Raw genomic sequence first — 12475 nt, forward strand, 5'->3', positions numbered from 1 at the left:
CAGCCATGAGCCCTGCGTCTGGTGCCCTCCCAAGGGGAGTGGCCTGTGGGATCGCACCTAAACTGGCAGTTGGACATCCTATGAGGGGTCCTGGATTGGAGAGGGTGCAGGCTGGGCTGAGGGGACCCCCCCCTTCACAAATTTCGTGCACTGGGCCTCTAGTCTATGATAATAGCTCCCTTCTGGGATCAAGCCTTCTAAATTATTTTAGGCAGTTAGGGGGAAGGTCCAAGGTTTTTCCTAAGTCATTTCTTTCTAAAAAATAACCAACTTAAAATAGTCAATATCCCAACAAGGCATATTTGGGGCAGCGAATTCTGCTTCCCCTCACTAGCTCTCTGCTAAAGTGCCCAGATTCCTTTAGTATCACCCTCTGGGTTAAAGCCCTGAGCTCAGAAGTCCTCAGTAAACTCAGGCTTGTTAAGGAGAGAAAGTCCCACCTTAACTCCAGAGCACGGTGGTCACCTGAGCTCAGATGCGGAAGGCAGGAGAACTGAAATCCCAGAGCGGGGAAGAGATTTTCATAATACTGGATAAGCCGAGCCTTGGATGTCTCTGTCGAGGTGCCTGCTTTTCTTTAGCCAGAGGAGAGCTTGGCTCCCGGGGGAGGAGCCTGTTGCCATAGAAACCACCTGGTCTGGGAAGCAGGGCCTGTCTGAGATTGGCCATATCTGTGATTATTTTTTACCTTTGAGTAACATCCTAGAAGTGGGATTCTGGCCCACAAATTGGTCAAAATAAATAAATGTTTATAAGGTTCTCTCTGAACTACATGTTGGTTTTAAAATAATCCAATTTACCAGGACAAAGAGGAAGGGATGGAGGGAGAGGAAGTCAGCGTTTAGTAAGACATTATCAGAGGCGCTCTTATCAGCCAACTCCTGGCTCCTAGCCGCTGTCCGTCAGGGCGGGGCCCCACCCAGCTCAGATCTGTGCTCTGCATCCGCCAGGTCAGATGCCAAGGGAAATTTGCTTTATAGAATCCCTGACTCTAACTCCCCACCTGGTAGTCAGGACCGCTGCACTGATTAATTAAACACCGTAAACCGCTGGAGCAAGCAGTAACGTGGCACCGCCTTGAATTTAATTGTCAAAATGAGAAGTGTGATGGTGAAACTGCTGAAGAGAAAAACTTGATGCTGTGTGCTCCTCAGTGTGGACATCAATGTAATTAGGGGTCCAGAGTCAGGACTGGAAGGTTACCCTCCAAGCATACTCAGCAGATAGAGTCAATTAGCCAGGCCAAACACGGACAAAACAAGAGTGTTTGTTGACTTGCTTTTGCCTTTTATTTTTGTCAGAGCAAGACAAAGAATAAGGAAGGGGTAGCATGCTGTATCAGCAGATGGCAGAGCCTTGTGTTTTGCTTCAGTCTTCTCTCTAAAGGACATCTTCCTACTGGGGAAGGGCTTCTGAAGGCTAATGAGAAGGAAGTCACACCTGGGTAGGCCCACAGCATAGGGTTGGAGCTGCCAATCAGACGCAAGCGGGTTTCACTCTAATAGTATGGTTAGTAAGTACTGGCAAAGGGTGCAACTCAGGAGATACAGTACTTTCAGCTCTTCAGGATGCCTAGAAGCTTCCTTTGCCCCTCACCTGCTTGGGGATGAGAGCCAAGGGGTGGGGGGGTCACCTTGACACTCAGAACTCACAGCCCCTTTTTCCTGCCAGTCATCTCACAGCTCCAATAATGCTTCACACCGGAAGTGAAGCAGACATGACATTCTCCATGTATCTTAACTACTGTTCAAGGGAACAGTGCTGTGGGAAAACAAGGGCATTCTCAGATGGGCCTACCTCGGCCCAGGCCTCCTGTTAACCTTTCAACCACTGGAGGTGTTGTGGGCTGAACTGTGTTCCTCAAAACGATATGTTGAAGTCCCAAATCCCAGTACCTATGAATGTGACCTTATTTGGAGAGAGGGTCTTTGCAGATGTAATCAAGTTAAGGTGAGGCAGTACTCCACAAGGGTGGGCCCTAATTCACTATGACAGGTGTCCTTACAAGAAGAGAAACAGAGACACAGCGGAGGGAGTGCCATGTAGAGACACACAGGAAGAAGACAGCCACGTTACCATGGAGGTAGACCCACCTGCGAGCCAAGGAATGCCTGGGGCTACCAGAAACAGGAAGAGCTTGATTTTTGTATTTCTAGCCTCCAGAAGTGTGAGAGAATAAATTTCTGGGATTATAAGCCACCCCACTCTATGGTATTTTGTCACAGCAGCCCTCGGAAACAAACACAGTAGGTAAAAATAGAAAAACAGTTGCTCTGTATAAATTTTAAGTCCCCTGGCTTCAACAAGTGACATTCCAGGGTTCTTTTGTGTGTGTGTGTGTGTGCGCGCGCGCGTGTGTGTTTTTCTTTTTGTGTGTTTTTTTCTTTTTCTTTTTAATAGAGCCTAGGATAGAAGAAGCAGCAGGAGAGAGCCTGGCAGGGCTGCTCTGGCTCTAGAAATGCTACAGGAAAGAAATGAGCGTAGGTGAGGCTGCTGTGGCTCACTGGGAAGTCAGAGAAAAGAGGGCCTTGGAGACAGGTTCAGGGCATTAGCTCAAGCCCATTGCACCCTGGTTGCAAGTCTCATGGGGTCCCTTAGAGTGTAGGAGATGCATGCTTGTGGGGGAAGAAGCAGGGGAAGGGAAAGGCACAGGCGTGCTCCCAGGAGGGAGAGCACACCACATTCCAGGTTTTTGAAGGAACATATGATTGCCAAATCACAGACCCTCATTTTTATGAGATCTTAAGGAGAAGATAAGTTTCTTAAAGACTGGAAATAGAGAAATACACTTTTTATTTACAGTAGGAGATGCACGCTTGTGGGGGAAGAAGCAGGGGAAGGGAAAGGCACAGGCGTGCTCCCAGGAGGGAGAGCACACCACATTCCAGGTTTTTGAAGGAACATATGATTGCCAAATCACAGACCCTCATTTTTATGAGATCTTAAGGAGAAGATAAGTTTCTTAAAGACTGGAAATAGAGAAATACACTTTTTATTTACAAAGTTCAGGCCCACAAATTGTAGGCTAAGGAATTCTACCAGGCATAATTTTATAGAGGAATAGTAATGGCATGGTTTACAAGCACCTAGAAAAGAAAGCATTCTGGGTTCCATAAGAATAAATTATACTAGACCTATTCTGAATTCTCTTTTTGATAGAGTTGTTAGACATGAGTTTTAGTTATCAACATGACAAAAATGCCAAGAAAGGTAAAGTGAACTCAGAAGTCATTAGCGAAAGCATGGAGCCTAGATCAAGGAAAGCAATGGCCTTGCTGTATTCTGTGTTGAGCAGACGCCACCTGGATTTTGTTATCAGCACCCTGTAGGAAACTCACAGGCAACCTAGAGGGGATACTAAGATACTGAGCAGGGAGTCAGCGGTGCTTGATCTGAGTCACTTTTACTGCAAACACCCTTCCTGTCTTGGAAGGGCTACCCTGACACCTGAGACCCAGTCAACCTGACTGTGACTTGTAGGCAAGATACTGTGATTTTGAGAGATTCTGTTCATTTCCTATTTTAGTACCATCAGTGCCTAGTACATCACCTGGCACATAATTATTTGTGAAATGCAGAACATTAAATGGTAATCCCAAGGGCAGGCCAGTGCTGGTGTAAGTTCTTTGGTTGCAACTGGGCCAGCTGGTTTCCTGGTTAATCCATTTCTAGCCATATAACCCCACTAGGTTAAGATCAACTTGGACCTTCTCTTTTCTTAAGAACACTTACCGGGAAGATTCTTTCTGCTTCATCATCATTATTTTCAAATAGCCCTGTCTGGTCTAGGACCTCCCCATAGCTACTAAAGAATGGCCCCTGACAATAGAGAGGTAGGAACCTCTTGAGGTTCAAGCCAAACCACTCACTCAAACTGACTATAAAGAGTCTGGACTGGCTGGAAGGAGCCTGGTTTGGAGGGGCCACCCCAGGAGTGCTGTGAAATCCATAACAACATCTCTTCTGCAATTGAGAGATATATCTCGACACTTCATGCCTGAACTGAAGGCTGGAGTAATTGTTCCTTACCATCCTCTTTCAGGAGACCATCAAGCAATAATTTTCATAAAGTTTATGAAAAGATAAGAAAAACTCAATAATGGTTGCATTAGGCAGTTTCCAGGCCCCTGATTTCAGGTTGCCTCCTTCTGGTTGATTGCATTTGTCTCTCACTGGAACACACCACCTCTCTAATCAGCTGGCTTTGTTCCACTGCGGAATTGCCTGATAACTGGGCCTGCTTTAGCCCATCCTTGCAGGGCACTGTGGCCCTGAAAGAGGCATCGTGCCAGTCACAAGACCTGAACTCTCACTCACTTTTACTCCATAATGTCTCCTCCACTGTGGGCTGGTCCTGTGACCTTTCTGAACCTCAATTCCCACTAAAATAATAATTGTGCCTGCTCTGTCTGTTTCTGGGTGTGCTTTGCTTTGTACTTTGAAGCTGCTGTCTAAATTATAAACCACCAATCAGATATGAAGAATTACATCTCCCTAGTGTTCTTTGATCCAACTGTTTTCCAATTCTGAAGTGAACATTTACTTTTACATCATGTTATGTCACTCATTCATTTTTGTCATTCTGCATCTGTTTATTGGGTGCCTCCTGTGTGACAAGTACTGCACTACAGGCTGGCAACTTAGAGGTAAAAGATAGAGCTGTCAGTAATTTTCAGCAAGGAATGCTATGGAGCACACAGGAGTGGCAACCAATCCAGACTGGAGTGGGAAGGTCTGGGATTGGAGGAGTTGTCAGAGAATCCTTCCTAAAATGGGTGATGTTTTTGCTGAGTTCTGAAGGAGTCAGGAGAGTATGAGAGCATAGAACAAGTGGCACGTGAGGGTAGAAATTAGTGTTTCTCAAAGAGGGTGCTATTGGCAGTTTGAGAGGACAAATGTACTTGTATGGACTCTTCCATGCACTGGAGGGTGTTTGGCATCCCTGCTCCCAGGCACTAAATGTCAGCCGTCCCTCCCCACCCCACACCCCAAATACATAATCAATATGATAGCCCAAAATGTCCAAAGGCATGCCCCACCACTCCATCAGGGGGTTTGGTGCCACTGCCTGGGTAAGAACCACTAAAAAAACACACACAAAAAAAAACAAAACAACATAGTAGCATGTCTTAGGAACTAGAGTACGGCTAGGGAGGACAGAAAGTGGAAACAAGTGAAGAAGGCACAAGCCAGATGATAAATGGTCTTACGTGCCATCTTGAGTTTACTTTCAAGGAGCAATTTCCTTGATCAGGAGATATAGACTCTATGTAAAGGGCTTTGTCACATAACAGGTGGCCAATACATTTAAGATCTCTGTCTCCCAGATCCTGCCAAGCCCAGTTTAGTTAGCACACGTCCCGTTCTTAGGCATATGTACTGTCTGTATACCATCCGATGGCCGTGTATATCACAGTCAACCTGGCCTATGACGGTTAACTCTTTTTTTTTTAATATGTTTTATTGATTTTTTTTACAGAGAGGAAGGGAGAGAGATAGAGTTAGAAACATCGATGAGAGAGAAACATTGATCAGTTGCCTACTGCACACCTCCTACTGGGGATGTGCCCGCAACCAAGGTACATGCCCTTGACTGGAATCGAACCTGGGACCCTTCAGTCCTCAGGCCGACGCTCTATCCACTGAGCCAAACCGGTCAGGGCAATGGTTAACTCTTTAATGTCTATTCAACTGGAGGGAAACAGTGAGGAGGGCAAGACAGCTCCAAGATGTCCGTAAGGTCTGTAGCAGGCCCAATCCCAAGCATCTCGGGCTCTTCTCTGCTCTTGTGGCCCCACGCTCTGGCTGCTGCGTGAGGTCTCAAACCCAGCAAACTCCAACTCAGAAACTGCGCTGTTACACACCAACAGCCACTACCACCACCGCCTGTTGCCAGGGAGTGTCAAGGGGAAGATGCGGTGGCCTGTAACATTCTGTGGTAACTCAGGCCCAATTTATAAAGGGTTCGTTTGCTAAGAGATGCTAAAAATAAGGCTGTACTTTCCTATAATAAACAGTGTTATGTGTGTTAGGGTTCTGGTTGAGCCCTCCAACCCCACTTACTCAGACAGTAGTTAAGCCATCATGATGAGGGTACATAGGACCCAACTATCCCGTGTAACGCTGTTTCCCAGGAAGAACTATTCCCAATTCCAGGAAAGATTAGAATGTATAGGACCTCCATTTGCTCTACCACAGCCCTGGCTCCAGCCACACTGCACTACCACTCTCAGTTCCTGGGAGCCTTCTCTTCCTCCAGGCCTTTGCCTATGCTGTACTCCATGCCTGAAACGCACCCCACTTCTCCTCGCCCGGCATGTCCCTCTGTGGGCTCCACAGCATCCACTTCCTCTGGCACTCAAAGCACTTACCACTCTGAGTTGCATTTGCCCAATTACTCATCCACCTCCCACACTAGGCTGTGACCTTTCTGAGCGCTAAGAAACTGTTACATTTTCTCTGTATCCTCAATGCCCATTCAGCGCCTGGCACACACTGGATCTTCAGTAAGTATTTATTGGAATGAATGATTGAATGAGTAGGTGAACCTTCTCTGACTACAAACCCAGCAACAGACTGAGGATCTCTCCCATTTCTCCACCATCTTCTGAGCACAGAGCCTCATGCCAGTTGTATGCCCGAGAGTTTGGGTTGAGTGGGGAAGAGGGGAGAGGTAAGGAGAGAGGATGTGCTTGGGGAGGGGTTTAGATGAATTTGGTACCAGATGGGCTCAGCAGCACCAATGAGAAGAAGAGGGGACTCCCATCATAGCAAGGCAGGCACCTTTGTGATGGTCTGTCTTAGGAAGAGGCCATTGTAAAATAAAGTGGGGGTAGCCTGCCTATCGTTTCAGGTATCGGTTCTAATTAAATTGTAAAATAAAACAGAACATGTGTCCACACAAATTCCTGTATATGAATATTTATAGCAACATTATTCATAATAGCCAAAAAGGGGAAACAACCCAATGGCCATCAACTGGCAGATAGATAACAAAATGTGCTATATCCATAAATGGGATATTTTCCAACCATAAAAAGGAATGAAATACTGGTACATGCTACAACATGGATGAACCTTGAAAATAATTATGCTAAGTGGAAAAAAAAAAAGCCAGATGCCTAAGACCCCTACATGGCAAAGTAGGGGGTGGTAGTTAAAGGGTACAGGATTTCTTTTGGAAGTCATGAAAATGTTCTAAAATTGGTTATAGTGATGGTTGCCCACATCTGTGAATATACTAAAAGCCATTGAATAGTACACTTTAAGTGGGGGAATTGTATAATATGTGAATTACATCTCCTGAGAACTGTGCACCACCCGGAATAGCATGCTAATATCCGCATGTCTGTGCATTTTCCCGGGTCTGCCAATTTCACTGGACTCTCTATGACCCCCTCCCCTTCCCACCACCAAAGGTAATCACTGCTCTGCAGGGCTGACTGTCCCATCACAGGGCTCAGCGCAGTGCCTGACTTCAAGGAAAGAATATGATGAATATTTATATTGTCAAATATGCAAATTCACAGTCTTATTCTTTAAATGAAAATGATCAGTGTCCACTTTTAAACTAGTAACTACAAGGAATAGAATGCAATATGATTCTGGAACTGCCTTCATTGCTGTAGGAAATGGAATAATTGTGAATTCCATTCTGACACGTGCAGTTCTTTAATTCAAGTATTATTTGTAATGTGAGGATCTAATCGTTTTTATAGGATTACATGCTGGTCATTTTTAAGTTAGTAAACATTTTAAAAATAAGTTTAATGACTTGGTAGGAAATCAAGTTATGTGTAAATATAAAGGCTGTTAAATTTTTCAACCTTTAACTAAAAACTTTTGCATCATCAGAAAAGCAGTGAGCTCTGTTCATCCCCTGAAGCATGTATTTAAATGTACTGTCTGATGTTTCTCTCAACGACTAGAACCACAGAAAGCAGAGAAATGTCATTTGCATGGTTTGACTTTGGGGAACTGTATTTTATTTCCTGGGCAAATACCGAGAGTTGGAAAAAGGTAGTAGAGGCTTGTTGAACTGAGCTGTTCTGCATTTTAAACATTTACATTTGTGTTTCAAGCTACTGGAAAAGTCTAAGGAAAGAGATCATTCCCCCCCCCCCCCCCCCCACGGAAGTTTATTATCTAATGCTGACCCCTCCCCAAGCACACCCTCTAAATTTGAACCTTCCGTATGTCTAGTGTTCTTTGTAGAAGCCATGCTCGCGGCGTCCCCCTTTTGCTAATCAGCACGCCCTCCGGCCCATTTGTATCCCTCGCGGTGCCTGGCCGGGCTGGTACTCCGGAGCCGTGCGCACGGGTTGCCTGTCCCTGGGTGGATCGCGCACTCACATTGTGGTGACGGACCTGAGCGGCCCAGCGGAGAGCCTGGAAACAGCTGACTGCTGACTCAGAGGGGCGAGCGAGCCACCCACGAATCTCATTGCAGCTCGCTGCTGCATCCCTATCCCACAATCCCTTGCTTGGTTTGCTGCAGTCTTTTCAACAGACGCGGAGTGGGAAAAAGATGCCCTGTAAGATAAAGATTGATTGGTTTGGATGCCGAAAGGGGTCCTCCACTTGTTAAGGACCCAGCGACATTCCTGCGGACTTTGCTGAGCCTCCCCTCCTTTCCTCCATTTTTCTCTTCCTCTGTTCTGTTCATGAGCTGGCACATCCCTCCATAGAGCAGAAGATATGCTGGGCTTCTGAGGATGGCTGCACTGCATGGTAGGGAATTTTAACCGGTCTCTGTGCATGGTGCTTCCAAACTTGAGGTGTTAGCAGACATGTGCATTGTGCTTTTGGGTTCCCGCGGAGCTGCCTGCAGCTTGGGAGGGTTTAATGCTTTGCCTCGTTGATTAGTTTGCAGAAATGAGTAGGTCCTAAACGTTCGGATTGCTTAGTATTCTGCCAGGTGGATAACTGATTTCTCCTGCTCTCTCTGTCCTGCCCCCGCCCCACCTTTTCTCTCTTGGTAATGCTGCATGCTTTGTAACTATGAGATAGAGGGAGAATCCGCTCTTTGCTTAAACAAAGGCACCGAATTCACAAGAATAGGAAGAAAAGCATGCAAGATTATATCAGGTTCCTAATGTGATATAACCAGCTCTTTATTTTTACTAGTCTTTATTTTAACGTATATCTCGGCTTATTTTCAACAGAAGATTTTTTTTCCTCCTGCATCTGTTGAGTACAAAGATGGGGATGCAGTATTCAATTTGCAGGATTCCTTCCTCGGTACCCCAGGGTGGAGTAGAATGTGCATTCGACCCTTCCCCCACCCAGTCCTCTATTCGAGAACCCTGGGGTGCGAGCCACGGTTCCCAGTTACCATTGGAAACCCATTCATTCATAATGCATGACTTGACCCTCTGGATTCCAAATGCCATTGATCACCAGACAATATGCAGGAGATGATTTGGGTGTGTTTTTTTTTTCCTGAAATTTCCCCCCCTGCCTTTGCGGTAGACTCAAATCTGGGTGGAGTTCAATGGTAGCATTACAGAAAAAGAAAAAAGAAAAATCTAGGTTTGCTTCCTGAAACAGTGGGCATTATCTTTGTATCCAAGAATTTTTTTCTATGAGTATGCCCCACCCTGTCGTTATGCCTTATTTTGGGGGGGGGCGGGTGGGTAGGAGAGCAAGTAGGAAAGCTATTTATTTTAAACTACAAATTAGGTGGATTTCTGAACCGAAAGATAAGATGATATTTCTATCTAAGAAAAGGGGTTTTACTGTTACACTTTATGGAACAGATCTAGATTTAGAATGAGGCATTTAAAGAATTGTTATTGGTTCTTCTTTGGCTTAGATCATATTATGGAAGTTTTATTCCTCGAGATTAAATTGTTAGCGGTGTGTGTGTGTTTTAATTTAAAAAATTAGACTATGTAAGGAGAGCCATTTGTTCGCCCAGATTCTTAAATTGATTTCTTAAGTATTAGGATTCTGTTCTGCCTCGTGTGAACCTACTTCCCGGTGCCTTTGATTATCTGCCAGCAGATGCCTTAACAGCATGGGCCCTAACCCACTGTAATGTTAAATAATGCACGCCCCTCCCCAGCAGCACACAATGCAAAGTTTCTTGTGTGCTGTGGATGAGAAAGCAGCTTTCTGTTGCAGAGATGTGAGTAGTGGCCTTTCCTAAACCTCTAAAAATGCCTTTGCAATTTTCTCCTAGAAAGACACAAGTGATTTGCATTGGAAAGGTTAAAACTCAGCCGAATGTGCAAAGGTTCTCTGACCGAACGTGCTGGTTCAAGAAATATAAATGCAGCATGTGTAACCCACACATTTTTAAAACGGAGAATAAAGTCTATACACGTTTCACCCTAGTTAATATTAAAATCCTGAGATGACTTTCCTTATATGATAACAAAAGCTTAAGTAAATTCTGCTGTGTGTGAGATAAAGTAAAAATACTCATTCTTTATCTTAATAAGAAATGAAAATGTCCTTCATTTGGATATTCTTCGACATTCATTTCTCTAAACTCACAGCTTTCTTTTATCTGTCTTTCTTAAGTAGAAAGAAATCCTAAATATGTAACAAATTTCAAAAATTTAGTTAAGCTTAATTTTTAAAACTCCCTTGTTCCTTTTTTCATTATCTCTCAGATGAAGACTTTAACCAAACATTGGTATATATTATTGAAGTGTATAGAAGAAAAATACTTTCAAACTTTAAAAAAAAATGCTGCTGAATTATTTATTCTCATAGCATTTTTTTAAAAGTGTGACTGAATTACCTCTAATTGTGGCAAAATTATAATTTGCACACACCTTAAAAAAAACTCGAATGCCATCTGTACCCCTTTATTAGTTATGTAAGGGTTTCAGTGTCAGAGTGGAATTTGTTCTCTGAATAGTATTGTTTAGGTTGTCTAAATTTAACAAATCCTCCTAGAATTTGGAGATTTAGATTAGACCAGCTACTGAGGAATAAATGAGCCCAGTATAATTATTCCGATAGCATCATTGAAAGAAATATTACTGCTTTTTGCATGCCAGTCTTTCTACCCACTTCTTTACCACCTCTGCCTTTATAATCTCAGTAGCCTCCATTAAGTGCTTTTTTATTTTTCTTCTAGAAAATGTATTAACTTAAGTGGATATTTATTCTAATCAACAACAGAATTAAACAGTATACTTCCTATTAACCAGGGGCAAAAGGGGTTTGCTGTCAGTAGGCCTGTCTTTCAAGTTCTGATGTGGAATACATTTCTCCTTCCCCTACTTGCTAACCTAGCTTAACTCCTAGAGCTTAGAGCCCTGGCGATGCTCTGCCATTTTTGTGGTCCCCAAGGAAAGCAAGGGAGGAGACTTGGAAAGCAAGGTGGTGGGTGTGGGGAGAGGAGACCCCACTCATCTCATCTCGGTGGCCCCAGGACACCATGAGATGAATGTCCATTAGCCTGACCACTTAACACTCCATCACCCAGACCCAGCCTTCTGGAAGTTGGAACCCCTAAAGCAAATCTTAAGAACTGACTGCAGAGGTGAGGACTTTATGAAGAAAGCAATGGCAAACAATATCTATACTGAGGAAAGAGGTAGAGGAAATAGGCATAAATATTATAAAAACAAGTTGGGTACTCAGCTTGTAAATCAACTTCCATATTAGCAAAATCCAGCGGTCTAGGGAAGCTGACATGCATCTGACCCTGGGAATAAGAACCTTGGGGAAGCTTGATCACGGCCTTGTCTGGAGACAGAAGTTAAAGTAGATGGTCCCTGAATGTCCTCCAACACACACACACTTAACACACACACACACACACACTCATACACACACTACCACATACACTGTCAGGAAGGATATTGCATCTGGCCTTCTAATTTACAAAAAGGCCCATTTGGGATCGCAGCTTGATTTAACTGGAATCAGGTCACCCTGTTTTAATTTCCTGAAGATTGTCCTCTTTTTTTTTCTTCTAGTTGCATTATCAGCAACAATTCCACTGCAGGTCAATGAAAATATGCTCACAAATTAAAAAAAAAATGAAAAATACCTTCTTTAATCGTGTTTCAACCTGTGCCTTGAGCCCGAGGGACCACCTGTCCTGGCAGGTGAAAGGTAGTGTATTGTGAATCACAGATAATCCTACTGGTTCGAGATTTCCTTTCTACAAATGGAGCGGAAGATTTTTAACTTCTTGGAAGCTAATTTTAGCATGCCTGCACCACTGTCATTGACCCCAGAACAATACAAAATGTAGCCGTATTGATAAATTCAGCTAAGTGGCAACAAAGAGGAGGAGCAACCCAGGAATGCCATAAAATTAAGCAACAGACATGGAAGCCAGTGCCTGTAGGATGACGTGCAATCAGATATGCTTGCTGCCTCTTAGTCACAAGTCACATGTTAAGATTTTATTTTCCAAACGAATCCTGACCTGCTTCCCAGCCATGTTTCTGAGACCATCCAGACAAGTTTACACCAACTCTCTCCCCTTTTCGAGAAGAGTGCTTTT

At 44.1% G+C, this 12475-nt stretch overlaps 1 protein-coding gene across 13 annotated transcripts in view; it reads left to right on the forward strand.

Annotated features, from left to right (window-relative positions):
- The window catches only part of TRIM2 (tripartite motif containing 2), a 129955-nt gene that overhangs the window by 69098 nt on the left and 48382 nt on the right, over positions 1-12475 (forward strand). For 2 of the 13 annotated variants that reach the window (XM_005871425.2, XM_005871426.2), the window contains exon 1: positions 8456-8730. The exons of the other annotated variants lie outside the window; for them this stretch is intronic. In XM_005871425.2, coding sequence (XP_005871487.1) covers positions 8728-8730 — 3 coding nt within the window. In that variant the 5' untranslated portion in view covers positions 8456-8727. Of the gene's footprint in view, positions 1-8455; positions 8731-12475 lie in introns of those variants that run through there. 13 annotated transcript variants of the gene reach the window in all.

Source organism: Myotis brandtii, unplaced genomic scaffold (genome assembly GCF_000412655.1).
Source record: "Myotis brandtii unplaced genomic scaffold, ASM41265v1 scaffold34, whole genome shotgun sequence".
Taxonomy (NCBI): domain Eukaryota; kingdom Metazoa; phylum Chordata; class Mammalia; order Chiroptera; family Vespertilionidae; genus Myotis; species Myotis brandtii.